The sequence below is a fragment of the Podarcis melisellensis genome (assembly GCF_964234715.1).
Source record: "Podarcis melisellensis genome assembly, chromosome: 9".
NCBI classification, from domain to species: Eukaryota; Metazoa; Chordata; class Lepidosauria; order Squamata; family Lacertidae; genus Podarcis; species Podarcis melisellensis.
The window spans coordinates 75,211,231-75,232,385 of record NC_138541.1 but is presented as its reverse complement, the minus strand read 5'-3'; the positions used below and the strand labels follow the sequence as shown (position 1 = coordinate 75,232,385).

Below are 21,155 nucleotides of genomic sequence, written 5' to 3'. Positions count from 1 at the left end.
GGTATGTGCAAAAAGGAGAGGGGGGCGCAGAGGAGAAGCGGCTCGGAAGGCGAGTGCATTTCTCCGTTGGGACTTCGCCTTCCTCGGGCGGCGGCCTGCGGCATTTCTGGGCAAAAGCCCGACCTGCCAGTGGCGTCTCACACCTGCAGTAACCGGCGAGGATGTTCCCGGCCATTCACGGGCCAACCTGCGAACGCGGGCGCAGGGGCGCCAGCTTGAATAAAACGACACAAGACGCGGTGCGCACACACCGTCTGAATGGCAGTGCCCATCAACTCGGAGTTGGTTCTTGTGCCCAGTGACTCTTCTGAAATTCGAGATGAACCCCATTGTGCCCCTCTTATACCGTAAAGTTGTTCCAAAGGATTATTTCAAAGACACCCCCCCATCTGTTCCCTGGTTTATGCCAACTCGCTGCAGTTTATCATAAATGTCTCAACCTGAGCCCTAAACTGTAGTTACTGTGGTTTATTGAAACAGCCATCTTCAAACCATGGCTTATGATTAATTGCAGTTTAGGATTAAGATTAATCACAGGGGGAGGAGAATGGAAGAACATCTGAAAAGCCCAGTGCTTGTCTATGTAATGATAAACCATAGCTCTTATGTTGAAATGTAGTCAGCACATCTGATTATGCTGAGAAACTTCTTTGGAGCAAGCTGGTTTTATGGTGGCATTGTGCCTTCTCAGTGAGCAGCTACTGCCCCACTGGGTTACCTGCAGATGCATCTCAGGCCACATTTACCTTCCATCACCTGTTAATGTGTTTCAGCTGCTTGACTGCTCACCTCTCTCCAGTTTCTAACAACATTGCAAATCTTTGTTTTGCAAGCTAAAGTCATTTAGATAAGGAACTTGAGAACCCTCTCTGGCAAGGTCAGCCACTTGCTGCTCGTTCAGGTACATAGAATAAAGTGTTCAAGCGAGATGCTCCTGGAATGAGCAGTGCATGGATGTGTGTGCACTAGTGAAAAGCAGCCACACACACATTTATTTCTTGCGTCATTGGGAAAGCCATCTTCCACCTGGGTCACCTAGAAGCCACCCATTGTTGCTTAGCAATGGGATCTCCAACCCTTTCTCACTCACACTCCTTCTTCCCTCCCTCTCTTCTTGCCTGCAGAGAGAAGACAAGAAGTGCCTAAGAGATAGGCGGCTGAGTGAGAGGGACACACTATGGCAACTACCAGTGACCGGTCACCACGCAGTAAGTGCTCCAATCATTTAGGACTGAGGGGTGGAGAGGGGCCTGCCCTTCCCTTGACTCACCTGCAGGAGTGGGCCTTGTTGAGCACGGATCACATTTGCCTGCCAGTACTAAAGGGGAATCAGTTCTGTTGGCTCAGCAGAAATTAACCATACACTTAGCTACTTTGTGACTAAAAATCAGCTATCTCAAAAAGGAAGATGAAAATAACTACAGTAATACATCCACGAACATCTGCCTCGTTTAGCGTCCATTCCGGAGAACGTCCATGGCAAACCCATGGCTGGGGCTCCGGGACGGATCCCGGTCACAAAACAAGGTACGGCTGTATTTCGTGTGCGTGCATTTTGTTTTGCTGCTTTTGTAAGTAATAAAGTTGCATTCTTTCAAGCTTTTCTCTTTGATGCAGCCACAAGGACTAAAATCCTTTTCATAAGATGAAATTGGTAGCAGTTACTTCCTATTGCATGTTTCTTATCTAAAGTACAGGGCAGAGAGCTTTCTAAATTGTAATGTAATTGTGTGACACATGTTTATAGTGCTGGGTTGTTGAGCTGAACTCTGCAGAGCCTTTTCAAATATTTATATATTCTGTAGCAGAGGGAACTAAATAATGCAACTGTTCCCCGCCTCCATATGAAATACCCCAAAATTCAGTTGAGTGTGGCTTATGTTCATTCTAGGTTAAGAGCCACCTGCCATATCAGACTGAAGCCCAAGTTAGCTCCGTGTTTTGTGTCAACCAGTGGTTTCCCCCCAAGTGCCTCTGAGAAGTTCACAAACAGGACATGTTATTCTCAGCTCATCCTTCTTTATCCCCCCAGCATAGGTTGCTTTTAGCAAGAGTGGACATTTCATTTACCTAATATTGTCATAGTTCTATTAATTTATCTATTTTAAATATAAAACGCTCCCTTAAGTTAGTTACTTCATGTATATCTTTGATAACTGGATGGTTTGAGCTGCTCAACATTATGCAGAGCCCTGCATAATTCAGAAGCCTGCATGCACTACCAGTGTTAAGTCACTGGAATCAATACAATCATCATTCCTTGCCAATGTCCCTGTGCTGTCCATTGTGGCAGTTCGGACGGAGGGGTGTGGTGCTGCATACCAAGGTGGGAAAGAAAATGAGGTGGGAAAGCAGAACAGGAAGCTTAAGGGCTGTGCTCTTGTGCTTCTGTTATGCTGTGTCCATCATGATTCCATCACACAGATGCAACATGCAGATGCAAGCCCTTAGTGGACCAAATGACAGCAAGGCTAAAAAGAAGCAACTTGCTTCCCTTCAGCTCAAGGTCTAATGGGGAGTGGGAAAGTGTATTGTTCCCATACCCCTGTCAGATGACTCCTGCTCTGAGGATCGGGTTCAGGATGATCTGGACCCTCCAGAAACTTAGGAACAACCCAGAACAACAGCCAAGGAGCAGCCATGATCCTGCAGAAAGGGAGCTGAGCATCTGAAGCAGGGGCAGAACAACCCCTTAGCCCCAGGAGTGATGGCAGCTCTGGTCAGAAGCAGCTCTGCTTGTGGAGTAAAGGGCTACTCAGGAGTAGGTCCCTCAACATGTGAAGAACTCTCTGCTGAAAGCTCTAAGAGGCAGCAACTGGGCCCAGGATATGATTCTGGAGCCTCAGTGGGAGAGTTCTGATCATGATTTCTGTTTAGCTGGCCCTTGAACTGCCCCTTCCCTGAATCCTTCTTAGATCTGCTTGCGTGAAATTGGACCTTTGTGAAGTTCCTTTGGAGAGGGATGGAAATAGTTTAGGATTTTAGGAGTAGGTCAGTATGGACAGTAGAATATAGCAGGTTGAAAGGGATCACGTGATCCACAAGGACCTAGGTTTTGTGCATATGCCCTCACCCACAAATATTCCCACCCAGATTATTCCCACCCTCTAGTGTGCTCCAAGCAGAAACAAGCACTGAACTGCAATACAATTGGACTGGATGTGTTCTGATCCTGTCTATTAAGTATGTATTTTCCTTGCTAAAATGATTTTTTCAGGAAACCCACATTGGTGACTGTGCAGGCAAGAATGCGTTCTCACAGATGCTATGACATATATGAGATTAGGAGTCCCTGCTTTCTACCTGAAAGTAGATCACGTGCAAAGCTAGAAGAAGGTTCCTTTTAAGATGGCACTATGTAACTTGATCTTTTAAAACATATATTCAGTGTGCAACATGTCCTCACTAAATCTCTCTGCATTCTGATCTCTGCCTTCTCATGAGCGCTTTTACTCTGATTCTGGTACCTTCCCCCACTAAATAGCTGTAACTTAATCATAATTGTTCTTGAAGGTTGGGGATCTGCTGTCTCCCATTTTTTAAACAGTCTTGATGAAACGCTGAGATTATTCTCAAAACTTTTCTTTTCTTTTTCTTTTTTTGGTAGAGGGGTGATGTGGCGTGTCCAGAACTTACTCAATATCCCTAGGAGCCACTCAGTGTAATATTTATTTTGTTATCCTCATTCCCCGTCTGACAATGTGTATTTAAAATTACATCCATAGAATGACTAACAATTGCAACAAGATACTTTCTTTTCCCTTTGAGTATTGTTCAACAGTTTCCTTAGCCTTTTTAAAGGCTAAAATCCCTTGGCAAAAATCTTTCATTTCCCTTTTGTTTAATCTTTGCAGTCTCTTGGATTCAGAACTACCATTTTAATTCCAAGGCACTGGCAGTATTTTAATCCCCTAATCAAGCAGACTAATAGTGAATAGAAAACAGCTGTGAATAATGAGGAAAAGGTGTTTTAGGAGATGTTAAAGATTTGACATTTATTCCCATGACAAATGCTGCAAGATGAAAACATTGTGGAGTTCATTCTCTATTTCTAGTGCTGTTGTTAAGATGGCCACAGGGGTCGTGCCTCAGTACATTTTTATGAGCCGTGGGGGTTTTAGGAGTCTGCACAAGTTCACACACAAGGAGCAGTATCTGTATTTAGTCTGTCAGATACAAATCTTGATTGTAGTCCTTGATTTTTATTTTAATGAAAGGAGAAATGTTGGCCTGTTCCTTTCCTAGCTTCAAGTGTTACACCAGTGTGGTGTTGTGGTTAAGAGTGGTAGTCTCATAATCTGGTGAACCGGGTTCGCTTCCCCGCTCCTCCACATGCAGCTGCTGGGTGACCTTGGGCCAGTCACACTTCTTTGAAGTCTCTCAGCCCCACTCACCTCACAGAGGAAGGGAAAGGAGAATGTTGGCCGCTTTGAGACTCCTTCGGGTAGTGATAAAGCGGGATATCAAATCCAAACTCCTCTTCTTCTTCTCTATTGCTGTAAAGAAAACTGTCCCTGAACAGCCTCTCCTCACTTGTATTCCTTACATTATTGTTGCACACATACATTCTTTCACAAAAGCGTGAGGAAAGAAGTTAGAGTGGATTTTGTAAGAAGTCTTCTTTTCCCACCCACTGCCTATTGCAAAATGGCCTGAGGATCCCACTGCCCTGGAATACATTTCATGCAGGCATTTATCAAAAGATCCCAGAGTACAACATTAAGATCATAATGTATGCACCATAATAATAAAAACATAATATGCAGCATAATAATACACAGCATAGCATAATAATAATATAATCATAATAACAGCCCCCCCCCCGGCATTTAACAGGCCATAGATTATTTCAATGGCTGAGGGCTTGGGTAAAGAGGAATATTTTCACCTGTCATCTAAAGACATGTAATGATGGCGAGCCTCTTTGGGGAGAGCATTTCACAGATGAGGGGCCACTGCGGAAAAGGCCCACTCTCATGTACAAAGTTAATGTTCATGTTAATTTCATTCCTACCCAATTTTGCCTCTGGCCCAGGCCACCACTGGCATGTAAACCTCCCAGCAGGAAAGTAGTTTGATTTGGAATCAGTTTACTGGGATAGATGGGATAGATGTTGTCTGATCCAGCAATGCAGTTATTAAGTTATTAAGTGTTTGTATTCTCTGTTTTGATAGAGCAGAACCTACCAGCTAGATTGGTTAATGTACAGTCTTACTGAGAGCCTTGATTGCTAAACTATAAGATTTCCATAATAAAACATGTTTTTTCTTAACCTTAAGCGTCTTCTTTCAAAGTTTATTCCTCTCTAACCCAGATTTCCAAATGCTGTAAATGTTTTGAAAAGTTCTCTTAACGCAGGGTCAGATTAATCTCCAGTGTGAGGATTCTTTTGAAATTTATGGCATTGCTTTCTCCTGTACAGGCTTGCCTCCAGCTCCAGGCACCTCGGGGACAAGCTTTGCGGAGTTTTCCATGAGAGAGCGAATGAGAGAGAAACTGAAAGCTGCACGGGTGAGACTACGGGTGTAAAAATTTTAAAATGAACTCTGGTGGTTTAGTGCTTATCAGTCTGGAAATGAAACAAGGAAGAAGTGGCTGCCTACATGGAGACCCCCTAGCCATGCAGAGCTATCCATGGTTTCCAAACGCTTGGCAATTTGGCCTGCAAATGGCCTGACCAAAGACCTTTGAGCTTCCTGATTTGAGGACATAGAGTCAAGAAAATAGTAGAGTTGTTCCTCTCATCTGGGGAGAGGATCTCCCAAGTCCACGTTGAATGCCATTGTAAATCACATTGAAGACATGAACTTCTCTATCTGTGGAATGGGGTGCAGGGACTGAGTGGGAGGAAAGAGGTGCTGTGTTCCAACCAAAGCTAGGTGTGGGTGAAAACAAGGCATACTAACCGCCGTACCCACTCCAAACCCGAACTGCATTGGAAGAATCCTTCTCTAGGCTGACTGAAGACCTAGGTTAGAGACATACACTGAATCATTCTCTTGCTGATCCCAGTAATATACAACATTTCTGGTTTCTTCCTTAACATACCTATTAATGTGCTGCTGGCTGACACCACATGCTTTCTGATAAGGACTCTTGTTACCGATTTTAAACAGCTAATTTCACCTCTTCTAATAATAGATTGTTGGTTAGAGGAAATATTTGTATTCTAAGTTGAGATTTGCCAAGATACTTAAACTACTATGAAATAATATCACAATCTGTACACAGTGTGTTCATGTTAGCAAACCAGAAAATCGAAAGAGTTGGGCTACAACTTTGAAGCCAGGAGATTGTGCATGCAGGAGTAGCATCTGGGGAGAATTTGGGAGTTTCTTCTTCATCTGCCCTATTAGCAGCTCTGTGTGGAAGTTTTGTGTAAGCTGCCAAGCTGTTTTTTTGTACTTCCTGGTTGTGGACTGTTAACGGAAAGCAGCACATAACTAATGAAAGCTAAGATTCTTCCCTTTGTTTAGTCTAAAGCAGAAAGTGCTCTTCTGCAAGAAGCCTCAGGTCCTCATCTTCGGTCCCTGAAAAGCCTCAGAGAGAGGAAAAAACAAGCTAGTTTGGAGAATGAGGTGAGTAGATTGTCAATCCCTGTGTTGTTTCCCTTCATTACATCAAAATATTTCACAAGAAAGAGATGGGTTGTCTGACATTTGGAAGGTTAATTTAATTCCTTTTTGATGACTTCTACCAGTTCTTACTCTTATTTTTTTGTAAACTATTCCCTGTTTAGCAGAAATTGCACACAGGAACCCTGTACACTGAGTAGGAATCACTAGGTTTTAGGGAATCAAATGAAAGTTGCATCCTATGTGAGGTTGAGCAAAATAACCTTTTGCACCAGACAGGTGTCTTAGGTGTCACCCTTAATTGTAGTTCTTTCATCTTGTTATGCCCTTCCTCCACGGCGTTCAGGGCAGTTTTCATGATGTCACTTCTTCCCTTTTTACCCCTCTGACAAGTCTGTGAGACGGGTCAGGCTGAGAGATGATGACTGCCCAAAGATCACCCAGTAAGCTTTGTAGCTGAGTAGGCATTGTTTTGTTTTTAATTTTGTGGCTGGATGGACAAGTGTGTGTTTTATCAACCAGCTGTTTCTTAAAAAGAGATAGGAGGTTTGACTATTCCTGTCATCCCCAATGGAAAAGGACCGAGACCTGATTCTGCAGCGTTGAAAACCCTTGCTTGTGTTGGTGAAGCTTCCATTTCAGCTGAGCAGGCATTAATCGCTGCTTCCAGCGGCTGCAGCTCAGCAGCAGTAAGTGGGTGAAGGGAACAAGTCCAGAGTCAGCCTGCAGCACCAAGGAACTGCCTTATCACCTGCCCAAAAACTGAGTGGGAATTTGAACCCAGGGCTCCCTAGTCTAAGTCCCTACTCTGTCTGCTGCTCTACACTAGAACTCTGTATCATGCGCCCCTCCAGAGCTTGCCAGAACTATTACGTTCTAGGGCAGTGGTCTCAAATGGAATTGGGCACTCAGCCCTCAAGCCCCATTGCAGAGCCACAGAGGGCATGTATTGTAGTGACCCTGCATGTAGTGATGCCGTGAACTGGCTTCAGTTTGGAGCACAACTTGACACACATTTGCTGTCTCTTAACAGTGGCCAACCTGACCTCTGCTGACAGAGATGCAGGGTGTGTGTGTGGTGTGTGTGTGTGGTTTGTGTGTGTATGCATGTATATATGCATGCACAAAAACATTTTATTTTATTGAGATCCCCCATCATTTCCCACATGTTGCATGGCCGACATGTGACAACACCTAAAATACACACTTCCCCACATTCCGCCACTCATAATTAACAGTGATCATTAACAGTGTGTGTGTATGTGCAGGTAGATGAAGGTGAACTGAGTGCAACAGAAGAGAATAAATGCAAGGTGTCAGCAAGAGTAAAGTTCCATGATTCTGTAAAAAAAGTCAAGCAAAAATCACAGGTAAGGACCGATCTTATTTTGAAATAAAACGTGAGGTGTATAATTGCAATTTAAAATACACAGGCTGAGCCAGCCAGTCCTTTATGTGTACCATCTGTTATGTGCTGCTTTCCTCTCCCCAGAGAGTGATTTCTTGGGGAGTGGTCCCATTCCTGCAGCAGCAGCAGGAGGAGGAGGGAGTGGGGAGCGTGTGGCAGGTGACCAGATTAACCCTGTAGTTTGTAAAGCAGCCTGCAGTCTCTCCAGTTCTTCTGCATAAAGAGGCCTCCCTTCTCAACTCCAAAAGTATGCACATTCAGTATGTTTGCTTCAGTATAAATGAACAAAGTAAAACAGTTCTTTATTAAAAAGTAATAAACATATCAGTTGGTTGACAGTATAATCCCAAGGCTTGCTGAGCCTGCAAATATTTGCAGAGACTACAAAATATTAGCTGCTGCGTTTAATGAAAAGATTGCGAAACGTGACTTTTCAACAAGAGAGTCGGCTGTATATGATGCACAAGTTCAAATATTTTGGTTTGGAGTGTACAAGTTTTTTTAAATAAAAAATCTGGGGGAAGCAATCTGTGTTTTTGTATTGTAAACCGCCCTGTGAACGGTGGTGTAGAAATATAAATTAAAAAATAATTTTAACTGTTTTGTTTTCATTGAAATATTGCACTGTGAAACTGATCTATAATTACCTTTTTTCCATTCGTTCCAGACTAGTTATCCTTCTTCTGAAGAAGCCTATAATTTCTTCACTTTCAATTTTGGTCCTGAACCAGAGAATGCTGTGGATGACATGCAAAACAAGACTAAGGGTGTGTTGAATCTAGATGGCAAGGAGAGGGAAAATCAGGAATCTGCACTCAGCCCCCGAGAAGAACAAGAAGAAAATGAAATGGTACTAACGAAATTATGTGTCCCTACCTGTTTGGGCAAGGTTTTAGTGTTAAGTTATTTGTTTTGTATGGTATATGAAACTTGGAAGTGTGCAGCCAGCAGCTGAAGGGCAGCAGAATTCTATCTATATGACTATTTGACTTGTCCTTGCATATTGAATTTAATGGTACACCTGACATTTAAGCACATAATGTCTACCAGCTCAGACTTTTGTCTGAAACTCTGGCGATACACTGCAAGAAAGTGTGGCCGATGCTGACCTAGTGAGACCAATATTCTAACTTAGTAGTTTCCCGAGTACAGACGTGATTTGTGCAAGCATAGCCTTTGTGCTGAAGATGCTTGAGTGTAATTCTGAAGTGATGGACATGAGGCAGGAGTTGATAATGCAGGTGAGCTGCGCACAGGTGAGCTGCATTCAGGCTGCCGGCCAGCCCTATGGAGCCTCCTTTTATTGACACAAATATGCAAAAAAATATGCATTTTGGGCTGTGACCTTTACACATCTTCTGGTCCCGAGATAGTGGGGTGGTACAAAGTTATTTTGGCACCTGTTTCCACCACGTCATTTTCCCCTTGCACAGTGTATGACGAAGGAGACAAAAGGTCTCAGAGACAAAGGTTGCAGACAGGACACCGTAGACTACTGAGACCGCAAAAGGTTAGACAGAGGGTACGATGTTCAGACAGCTGTGGCTTGTCTGTGAGGGGGAGTGTGCCCCGCACCCCAAAGTCACGTGTGCAGGCAGGCTGAGGCTGCCTGCGGGTGGGGAGTGTCCTCCCTCCGGACCCAGCAATCATCCCTACATAATTCAAATAAGGAGTGGGAAGTTTTTAATATACCAGTGGCTGAAAAAAACATTTGCATATGCAGACCTGTGAAGTATGATGTCGTTTGTCCAGGGATTATGATGAAAAGTTGTTGTTTTTCAATGTTTGCATGTGAAATGCAGGATGAAGAGGAGCATCTTGTTCATGAAAAAGAGGGTGATGACCTATTCCTTATAGAACACACAGCCCCGGACTTCCTAGTGACGAGACCTGCAGAATATGAAAGCTACTCTGCACGTGTGCAGAAAGAGAGAGAAACATTGTTCACCCCGAGTATGCGAAGAGGTATGCCTGGTGTATTTTTACTGTGAGGTTTTGTGTGTTATTCAAGTTGTTAATTTGCCACTTGTAGTTGCAATAATTATTAGTTGAGCTTATGGGTCTATAAGTAAAGGGCATGTTTACAGAATGATTGGGATATGAAATAACTCAAGATATATTTGGTGTACAACAAAACAATTCTGAAATGCTCTAGGTGGGTGGCTTGTCTCATACAATGCCAAGGAAACATCCATCCAGGCCTTGATCTGCCAAGAACAAAGTACATGTCATTAATCTCTGTTGGCTATCACTTCTCAAAAACTAAATGTACCCAGTACTGCAGTCCAAAGCACAGTTAACATGGAAATACAGTAGTTTAAATAGCCTCTATTTTTTTATTTTTAAATTCAAAATCATAGAGCCAAATGACAGTGAAAGTAAGGATATGGTCAGGTATGTAATTTACTGATGGTATGGAAGTGACATGATAAACTGTATCTTCATAAGGGATTTTTTTTGCTGTTGCTGCAGAATTCAGAGGGTGGTACTAAGGGGATGTGGTTGCAATGTAGAACTGAAGCTGCAAGACCAAGACTAAACATACATGATGAAGGGCCAAAAAAAAATCATTAAAATTACAGTGCACGCTCTCTCGCGCGCTCTCTCTCTCTCTCTATATATAAAAAACATCCAGCCTGAATAATTGTTCTTGTTTTTTAAAAAAGCCACTATTTGTTGTGGTGGTTGGTCCTAAGAAAAGTATAATTTTGCCACCAGTTGTTCCCTTCATTTTTCTGTAAAAATAAGGTTTAATTGCTCAAGGTTTGTGCATAGTTTTGCATTTTTCTTCTTTGATGATTCTGACCCATCAATTTTTACAGCAGATTATTAAGGTAGATTTGTATAGGACTACTCAAAAGCTAGGGACGCGGGTGGCACTGTGGGTAAAACCTCAGTGCCTAGGACCTGCCGATCGTATGGTCGGCGGTTCGAATCCCTGCGGTGGGGTGAGCTCCCGTCGTTCGGTCCCAGCTCCTGCCCACCTAGCAGTTCGAAAGCACTCTTAAGTGCAAGTAGATAAATAGGGACCGCTTTATAGCGGGAAGGTAAATGGCATTTCCGTGTGCGGCGCTGGTGCTGGCTCGCCAGCTGCAGCTTTGTCACGCTGGCCACGTGACCCGGAAGTGTCTTCAGACGGCGCCAGCTCACGGCCTCTAGAGCGAGATGAGCACGCAACCCTAGAGTCGGACACGACTGGCCCGTATGGGCAGGGGTACCTTTACCTTTACCTTTACTCAAAAGCTATTAACATTTATTTCTTATTCATCTCAGTTAGACAGACCCTTTGACTTAAGGACACCTAGAGTTCTAGTTCTCAGCCATGTGCTTGGATCATTCACTGCTTCTGCCTTGAGTTCTCTGCCTGTAATATGGGTATAGCAACTCCTCTCAAAGCTAAACAAATATTGCAAAGAAAAGTGCATGTTGAGAGTGCAACACGTAATGGCGACATTACTGGACGAGTGGCTAATAGTATGTTTGTGTACTGTGTGTCTCTTGCTTTTAGTTCCTGCCTCTCTGAAGGTACCAGAAAATATGCAGCCAAGGTACCTTGAAGATGAAGGACTGTATACAGGAGTGCGTCCTGCTGTCTCACTGTCAAACCAAAATATTGTAGAGAACAGGATTCTCAAGCAGGAACAGGTAACATTGTCCTCTTCTTTTTCTCATTTTGGTGCCACAAATGCACTCACTCAAGCAGTGCCTCACTTCAGCATCATAAAAGTTAATGCAGGCGGAAGCTTCCTTCACACAATGCAGGAAAAGATGTGGCCTCATGATTTTTGGTGGCTAGGTGATCCTGCTACGTTGACAAGGGTCTCTCCTCTGCAATCCAGCCCAAGGGCCCTTGATCCATGTGAGCTGTGTCCCTTTCATTTTAGCCTCATTGACTTCAGGATTTCAAATGGCTGGGTTTTCATCTTGTTTCCCTTTTAACAAAACTTCCGTTTCCCTGGTAGTGGGAAAGGTTTTGTGTTTTGCAGGGTGAACTAAATATTCGTACAAATCTATTCAAGATTTCACGGTAGAATTATTTAAACAACATAAATGTGTATGGCATAAGAGCTGAACATCAGCTGCGTGTGTGTCTTAATTAATCGACAAAGTGAACGACAGGCAACTGGTTGTTTCCTTTCAGGTTTTCAGAATGCAGATATGGAACTGACAGAGCTGGTCAGACCATATTTTAAACATTTAGCTATCTTCGACCATGCAGTCTTATCTATTTATTTTTTAATAAAACAATGGACATGATCTGTCATTGTATGGGCAGAGTTGTCAGACAGTGCTATCTGAGCACTGAGGAAAGTGAAGGCATAGAGTTCAGCAGGCATAGAGTTTGTTCCTTTAATGGCCTGTTGTGCTGTGTGTGTGGCAGTCCCTAAAGGAACAAAGCTCTGTGGGGTTTTCTGCGATTCCTGTGGGTGGGTGGTTATGCCTGCATGGAAGTGTGCCGTGCCCAATGTTGCATATTCCATTGCTTTAAAAGCACTTAATTCTGGTGATGGACACATGAATCCTGGATGCACAAATCTTGCAGGATCACGGCAACTATTTAACCTATTAAAAGCCTTTCCAAGCTACGCAATATCTACAAAATCTGAACAGTGTGCAGAAATAAAAGCAGAAAAGCTTTGAAATGGTTATCATAAAAACAGAGATTTAGTAATCTCTCTATGGGTCAGGGAAAGGCTGAATGAAAAGAGACGACTTTGCAAGATGTCTGAAGCACCTGAGAGATGATGTTTGGCAGAGAGAAGGGAGTGGTGGAACGTAGGGTTAATGACGGAAAGTCACTGGACTTCCATTTATTGAAGATAGTTTTGAGCATTTTTATTGTCTTCTGTTGTTTGTAGGGGAAAAGGTGGTTTGGAGATGATGGCCAGATTCGGGCTTTGCCCAATCCAGTTAAACAGTCTCTTACTAGACCTCCAATATTCCCAGTCGAGGACGGGAAAGAACCAGAGCTGGTGACATTTTATAAAAAGGTGAGTTTGTTACTACCTCTTACTGATCTTTTCAGAGCAGTGTGGCCTACTGGATAAGGAGAATAAATTATTCTGTCTTAAAAGACTGGGCAGTTTTTCCAGCCTTGAAGCCAGCTATTTAAACAGACCCCAACTCCTCCTGTGCAATCGGTGTAGTTTCACATTCAAGCTTGTGGAACTGAAAGGACTCTAGGCTCCATAGCAGTGTATTGAAGTGTGTCTGGTTTGGCGCTGGCTCACACTGACTTCAGGAGCAGAAGCCAAGAAGGAGGCTAGGATTTGTATGCACAGTTCACCTCACATGAAATATTTTGTGATCTGGAGCGTACATAAAGATTTCTGTACACCTTGTGCTTGCAGTCTGTCCGCCTTACTAATTTTGGGATTTTGTGGCAAATGAATTAGATGTACAACCAAAGTTTCATGTTAAGTTTTGCATATGGGTGAGGGTGGGTGAGAAAGACACATATCAGTACTAGATTCATTTATTCCTCCCCTGCCTCCTTTCTTTGCGTGCTGACTTTGGTACTGCAGTCCTTGCCAGTTAAAACCAGTGTTTCCCAGTTCATGCAATACAATAACTCTGGTTTAACATTGGTTTGCTAACAGGGAACTTATACCACGTTCCTGGTTAGTAAATTGTCATTAGAGTTCCTAATTGTGGACATAGTGGAGAACTCTGTTTCAAACAGTGTTGCAGTACTGAAGCCAGTGTATGAGGCGTGGGGAAGAGTGAGGTTCAACACTCATTTCTAGATTGGCAACCCATCGTTTAGCAAGCCAGGATCATTACATCCAAAAGGGGCCAAGATGTGCATTTGTGGTTTCATGGCTCTGTTCTTTCCCACTCTAATGCACACCTCAGAGAACTGTTTTTGTGGTTTTTTTTCAAACCTCTGCTTTGTGTTTGCATTTTTAATCTGCTTCCTAGGCCATAAAAATGAGGCTTGCTAATCAGTACATTGTCGGATCCGGGGACCCCCAGGGGCAGTTTCAGCTGGATGTCGATATTTCTGGATTAATATTCACTCACCACCCCTGCTTTAGCCGTGAGCATGTCTTAGCAGCTAAGCTGGCTCAGTTGTATGATCAGTATCTATCAAGGAGACAGAAAAATATTACCAAACTTCTTACAGATAAGGTAATGTCAAAGTTTTTTGAAGCTTCACAGTAAAATAGAAATCCTGGTGAAGCATTGCAAATATACCTTTCATAACATGTTTGATGAGCATATAGCAAGTGTCTAAAGATCCACTTTTATATACTTTATATGACAGAAAGAAGCTGTCGCTCACCTGTCACCTGTCTGTGAGTTCTGCCTAAGTGTAGAATCTTCCTTTCTCTGTCAGTTTTTTAGGTTGAGTACAGTAGCGCAATTACAATATATCAATTAACACACACACACCCCGATTTATTTTTAAGCTGCGCGCTCTGAGAAATGCCTTGGAGAATATTTCAGATCCTGGCGAAGGTGGGATTCTTAATCCGGTAGCAAAACAAAGCAGAACTGAATACAAGATTGAAATAAGGCAAGTAGAGGACATTTTAGTATTTACTGCGTCTTGTGCGTGTGTAGAAAGGTTCTCCAACTTGATGTTTGAAGGCCTAGTTTCTGTGACATGATCAGCTCCCTGAACCACTGCTCTGGTTTGCTCATTACTTGCCCTATCCCGGACACTTGCCAAGAGTCAGAAAAGAACAAATGGATGCCTTTTTTCTTTTCTTGCCCCCTCTCCAAAAGCTTTTTTACAAAGATTGTCAAGCACACCAGCAGGCCTGACAACCTTTGTAGGAAGTTTTGAAAAAGGGTCCAATTCATTCCGTTCTTGGTTGGTCCCTTTCCCCTCATACCTTTAGCTGGTGGTACAGGCGGCACTTGGCATGTCTTTCCTTTCTTTCTGCCTGTGGGAAATGAAGATGCTGGGCAAGTCCGTTTGGACTTTTTCCTTCAAAAGGAAAAAGAGAAAGAAAGGGAGTTGTGGTTCCTGTTGCTAAGGTCACACCATAGCGTCCAGCCCTGGCAGCTCCTCTATGTGAGAAAGTCCTTTCTGCTCATGCAAATCTGGATCAAAGTCTTAGTGTTCTGAGCCCCTCATAGGCATGACATCCATGGCATTGTTTCATACAGAAGGAGCCAGGTTGTATCCAACTAGGTCATACTCAGAGTAGACCCACTGAAATCAGTGGACTTCAGTTAATCAACTGAAGTCCATGTATTTTAATGGGTCTACTCTGACTATTAGTTGGCTACAACCCATTGTTCTCTTTTTTTTTTTAATAAAATTTTTATTGGGTTTTTAACTTTTTTAACAGACAGACAAACATATAAAAACAAAACAAAACATGCATGATTTCATAACCTTACTTTCATTACCTTCTTTCATTGACTTCCCCACACCCTCCCTCCCACATTCCAATTTCATAAATTATCTCAGCAAGTTATTTCCTCTCATCCCTTAAATATTTCTTATCTTTTCCTAATATTTGTCTCCTTCACTTAACCCAGTTTAAGCTATCCAATTTTACACAGTAAATCATTTCCCTAAGGGCGGCCTAGATTTTCTCCCATGAATTCCTCCCTTCCCATATTACACCAAAAATCATATTATAACAATTCTAAAATCTCAGATATTAGCTATTCTACTCTCCCCTCCCCCCCTGCCCCGGTTTCTGTCCCTTCCCAAACCGATGTCCCAATAGATTGGCTGCTTTAGCCCGGGTTTCTTACGTCAGAGGCTCTTAAGCCCCAGTTAGTCTTTCTCCACCAGTTTTGTTGATAGTCCATTTTGTTGGCCCTCTCTTCTTGAGGAGGTTTTGTCATCAGCCCCTCATGTTTTTCTCCTTCTGAGTCAATCAATATCAGTTTCTGTTCGGGACCACTCATTCTCCCATGCTCCAGCCAAATGAAGAAGTCCCTATCATATTTGTTTACTCTTATATAGTCCAATATTCCAGTTATTCCAGGGACTTCTTCTTTTCTCTTTCCCTCCTTTTGCAAATTTGTGGTCCACTTGTCATTTTCTTTGTTTCCTTTGTTCCCAAAGGTTGTCGGCTTTTGATTGGTTTTTTCCATCAGAGATTCCTCTCCTTCTTCCTCTTCCTTTTCCCCCAATTTCAAAGTTATCTCATCCTCTGCAGCTGCAGAGTTTTTTTCCATCAACTTTGTATCATTAGCAGAGTTGCTCAGTTCCAAACCGAAAGTCTCCAATTGTTTACTCATTGTGGTACTTTGCTTTTGTAAAGTTCCCACGAGAAAAAACATCCTTTCAATCTCTGCCCACAGTTTCTCTTCTGCAGCCATTGCAATATCTTTAATTCCCTCCAGGGGGATTTCCATCATAGTCCTATTCCAACAATTCGTTACTGTTGTTTCCAGCCACTTTGTTATTCCCAATCACTTTGTTTCTAAAAGTTCAATTTTAATGTAGCTCTTTTAATCCAAAGAAATACTGGCAACACAGTTCCGCTTTACCGCTCGTTTGACAGCTCTTTTGACAGCTGTCAAACTCTTGATTCTTTTTCCTCGGGCTCACATACAGGGCACTCCCGGGTCCAGGGGGGGGGGATTGCCAAGAAAAAGAAAATTTTCCGAGATTCTACTCTTTTCCACTCCAGCACGATAACTTTGTAATCCAATTCATGAGAGCTATTTATTTGAGCACCAAAGTCTTTTCCGCCTTAGTGCTCCTCTCCTTACTTTGAGTCTTTCTGTGGGGGGGGGAGTGCGGACTTCCTTTTAACACACCCCCGATCGTACTCAATTTTAGGTATAAAGCTTTTAGTGCCGAAATTTCCTTCTACTTACGGGTTCTTTGTTTCAGTCCGAATTTCAGGAAGAAAGATAGCGCTCTCCGGTCATGGCTCGCGGCTCCGCTCCGCCAAGGCAGCGATCGACTCTCAGCACCACACCACTCTCCGGTCCACTCCGTAGCCTTTAAAAAGGCTCTTCGCGGGTCAGGGAGGGCGCTTAAGGTGCCCACCGAGTCACCATGTCCGCAGGCTTCCGCGCCTGCGGTTTCTAAGGGTCCCCGTGTCGCCAGCACGGCAAGACCCGTCCTTAGCGGAGCCGATTCCCTCCGGAGCTCGGAGGGAATCCGCCATTACCCGTTCGCGCTATCCCGGAAGTCCTACAACCCATTGTTCTCAATGGCTTCATTCTGTTTGTGCCTCTATTCAGAAAATAGATAATTAAATATATGGATATAAATAAATTGACTTCATGGGTTTTTTTAACTGACACAATAATACATACCTTCAGTAAGTATTACTTCATAGGATCACTGTAATTGCTGTTTATGCATGCTGACTATAATTCAGCCCATAGCCATGTGTATGAATTTTTGGCTTGCACATAATGGGACTTGCACATATTTGTGGGTTGGTTGGCAGCCACAACCATTGGCATGTTCCTGATGTGGTTTGTTTTAATGAACTCAATCTGAGCTGGAGATCTCTAGTCGGGGAAATGATAATTGGCTATTAAGAATCACATAATGCAGGTCCAAGGAGCTGCATCCAGTTATGGGATAGTGGGTTGAGTGTTGGACGAGGACTGAGAAGACCTAGATTAAAATCCCTATCAGTCAGGAAGCTCACTGGGCGATCTTTGAACAATCGCTACCTCTCAGCCACATCTACCTTATAAGGTGGTTGTGTAAACAAAGTAGATGGGGTAGAGGGAGAACCATGAGCAAACTGGAGCAGGAAATGTGGGATAAAAATACAATAAATAATCGATACAATAAAATAAATCTTTGTTTTAATGTTTTGTTTGGTCACATTTCTATTTGCTCTTTTGAGCACCTCCAGTGGAAAGGACAAATAAATACATTTATAATAAACGTTTAAGCGATGACCAAACTAGATGCATCACAGTGTACGTGAGTCCTAAAGGTTTTGGGTTTTGTTTATCTTTCATGCAGCCACAAGGACATTTTACTTGAGCAGTAGTAAGGGAGAAGTGATGCTATAATCATTTTCTCTCTTCGCTCTTTCGCCAGTAGCTTTACCCTAATAATAGAAATATAGAATTGCAGAGTTGGAAGGGGCCACCAGGATCATCTAGTCCAGCCCCCTGCAGTGCTGGAACCCTAAGGCTCAACTGAATCCAGCGCATTGCAGTCGGGAAAGTTAAATGTCAAGACATCATTTGACTTTTAACGGCGCATGTATTCAGTGTGTGGTTCCCTCTAATGGCATGTGTGTTTGTGTGCACAGGCAGACAAGACGACTTCGTGATGTTGAGCAAGAAAGAGATCGGACATTGCTTAAGGCCATTATCAAAGTTTGGAAAGAAATAAAATCCCTGCGTGATTTCCAGAAGTTCACTAACACACCCCTGAAGCTCTACCTGAGGAAGTATGTTTTCACAGGAACTTGGTTGTTTGTTGTAGCAGTAAGATAAGATTTAATGCTTCCATTTGGTGCTGATTCATTTCTAAGGTCTAATGTACTACCCTAGCCTACTCACGGGGTTGAATTTTCCTCCAGACCATAACATCAAAAATACCAACAAACAGAAATCTAGCATGTCAATCAACCCAAAGACTTATTTCAGTTCATTTTTAAATCTTTGTATCCTACTTTCCCATTAATAATGTGCCCATCAAGAGTTTAAGATATTCATTAAAAACAAGTACAGTAAATCAGTCGCAAAATAAAGTGTAAGTCGGCAAAACCAACACAGCTGGTGACACTAACCCCACATCAAAAGCCCAAAGGAGCAAAGAAGGCAGATGGAATGGTCAAAGTTGTCACTGTATTAGTGTTACAGGCTACCTCTCCAGTTAGTACTTTCAACAGTTGAGTTTTGTGCCAGTTGAAGCATTTTTCAGAGGCAGCCCTAGAAAGAACATCTTGCTGACATTTAAGCTAGAGGTTACCAAGGCCTCCATTAACTGTAGTCAGGCTCCTGCTCCCAAACTATGAACCCTCTTTTTCAGAAAAAAAAACACATACCCCATCCAAAATAGTCTAAACACCTAAATCTCGATCATTTTCACCCCCAAGCCACAAGTACTTCTATCTTGTACGTTGTAAGTTTTTGCTTGTAGCCCCATCCAACCCTTCATTGATTATCATAGAATCTTAGAGCTGGAAGGGACCAAGGGTCATCTAGTCCAGTGTTTTTCAACCACTGTTCCGCGGCACACTAGTGTGCCGCGAGATGTTGCCTAGTGTGCCGTGGGAAAAATTGAAAAATTCGAAAGATTTAAAAATAAAGTATTTTATAATTTTTCATATTTCCGTTTACTTACTATTTCATAATAAAGTAATTACAAAATACTTTCTTTGTGTTTATTTGATTCCTATTCAAGAGAATTACTTTATATATAGTCAATATAGGCACAGAGTTAAATTTTTTAACAATTTCTAATGGTGGTGTGCCTCGTGATTTTTTTTCATGAAACAAGTGTGCCTTTGCCCAAAAAAGGTTGAAAAACACTGATCTAGTCCAACCCCTGCAATTTGGACTAGAATCTGCTGGAAAGGAGATGGCATTGAGACATAAGGCTGAACTAACAACCCCCTCCCAACCTTCTCTTTCATGCCTGCAAGGAGGATTTCAGCTCCTTCCCCCCCCCCCCCCTTTCCATTTTTAGATTTACCGCAGCTTGTTGTGGTGTCAGAACTCTGAAGTGTGGATAACCTTAAATCAACCTTATAAGTAATAAATATATTGCTTGTTGTTGAAGGGAAGATGTTGATCAAAGGTTGGACGAGAAGGCATATGAAGCAGAAATTCAGGCTGAAATATCTGAGTTAACAGAAGAACACATTGAAGAGTATGAAAAGAAAATGGAAGAATATAAAACTGAACTTCAAGAGTGGAAATCTTGGAAGAAGGCACAGGTTTGAGAGAGCATAATTGTGTATTGGAACATGCATGGGACAGGCTCAAGACTAGTTATCTAAGCCCTTCCTTACTTCTTCCTTGCAAAATGGCATTTCTTAGATGAGATGTCATGGTGGTGTAGCAGGAGGTGAGAGGCCCATGAGGAGCTGGGGAATCTTTAAGGGCTGGGAAAACTGTGGTGTAGTGGTTAAGAGCAGTAGACTCGTAATCTGGTGAACCAGGTTCAATTCCCCGCTCCTCCACATGCAGCTGCTGGGTGACGTTGGGCCAGTCACACTTCTCTGAAGTCTCTCAGCCCCACTCACCTCACAGAGTGTTTGTTGTGGGGGAGGAAGGGAAAGGAGATTGTTAGCCGCTTTGAAACTCCTTAGGGTAGTGATAAAGCGGGATATCAAATCCAAACTCTTCTTCTTCCCCCAAAATGGGAGGACAGCTTCACCCCCATATATATCTGTTATTGATAATATTTATAACTACCACAATATTTGTGCTATTTTATGATAAAATAAATCATTTGCATTCAGAAATTATGACCACAGCCAACACAGTTTGTTTCTTTCATTTTCCAAACCTCTAGTCATCTGCACATTGCAGCCTTCCTGGGTGCCTGTGTTTCCTGAAAACTGCATGACTTTCCTCAGCTCGGCTTAGAGGAGACTGCCTCCTTTGTTCCTGACAGCTGTCTATCATTGCTTTAAAGTCTTTTTACTTTTGAAGAAATCAGTGTCATTGTTTTTTAGGGCGAAAAGAAGGACTGTCCTTAAAATCAGCAACTGCACATATCTCAGGCCCTCAACAGTCATCCTTCCGGGCTTCCTTGTGTTTCAAATAAACCTCAGAGGAAGACATCATGAAGCAACTGCTTCTGTGGAGCTTTTTCAGTTCAAAGACAGCTGGAGAGCAGTGGGAAAATGTTTAATGGGATTGCGGGGTGAGAGGTGTACCACTCATAGCTACCACAAAGTGTTAAGTTAAATAAAGAGAAAGAGGCAGAAGAATGGAATCTTTCACAAGGAAGGAAAGTTTTGAGAAATGGAAGGACAAGTTTCAGTACAGCTTTAATTTTTGAACCTTTTTTGTCAGTCTTTGTACAAAGTTTTTCATTCTCGATAGGTTTTTTTTAAAAAAAATGGCTACTTGTTTAATTACTTTTTATCTCACTGCTTTATCTGTCCTTTAAAAAAATGTTGTGTTGTGTTGTAAATTTACGTTTGGATTTATTGTCTTTAGCTTATAAGCTGCCCTGGATCTCAAACACACCCACACCCACACCCCAAGGAGTGTGAGATACAAGTTTGTGAATTAAATGACATTGTGTGGATAC

General features: G+C 42.6%; 1 protein-coding gene across 3 annotated transcripts in view; it reads left to right on the top strand.

The window, feature by feature from the left end:
- Positions 1 to 1,100: 1,100 nt before the first annotated feature.
- The window catches only part of CC2D2A (coiled-coil and C2 domain containing 2A), a gene marked incomplete at its 3' end in the record, with an annotated part of 75,099 nt that continues 55,044 nt past the window's right edge, over positions 1,101 to 21,155 (top strand). For all 3 annotated transcript variants that reach the window (XM_081925536.1, XM_081925538.1, XM_081925537.1), the window contains exons 1-12: positions 1,101 to 1,208; positions 5,424 to 5,512; positions 6,478 to 6,579; positions 7,845 to 7,946; positions 8,652 to 8,834; positions 9,787 to 9,949; positions 11,493 to 11,629; positions 12,844 to 12,975; positions 13,907 to 14,116; positions 14,398 to 14,508; positions 18,197 to 18,333; positions 19,671 to 19,827. In XM_081925536.1, the coding sequence (XP_081781662.1) occupies positions 1,178 to 1,208; positions 5,424 to 5,512; positions 6,478 to 6,579; positions 7,845 to 7,946; positions 8,652 to 8,834; positions 9,787 to 9,949; positions 11,493 to 11,629; positions 12,844 to 12,975; positions 13,907 to 14,116; positions 14,398 to 14,508; positions 18,197 to 18,333; positions 19,671 to 19,827 (1,554 nt within the window). In that variant the 5' untranslated portion in view covers positions 1,101 to 1,177. The remainder of the gene's footprint in view (positions 1,209 to 5,423; positions 5,513 to 6,477; positions 6,580 to 7,844; positions 7,947 to 8,651; positions 8,835 to 9,786; positions 9,950 to 11,492; positions 11,630 to 12,843; positions 12,976 to 13,906; positions 14,117 to 14,397; positions 14,509 to 18,196; positions 18,334 to 19,670; positions 19,828 to 21,155) is intronic.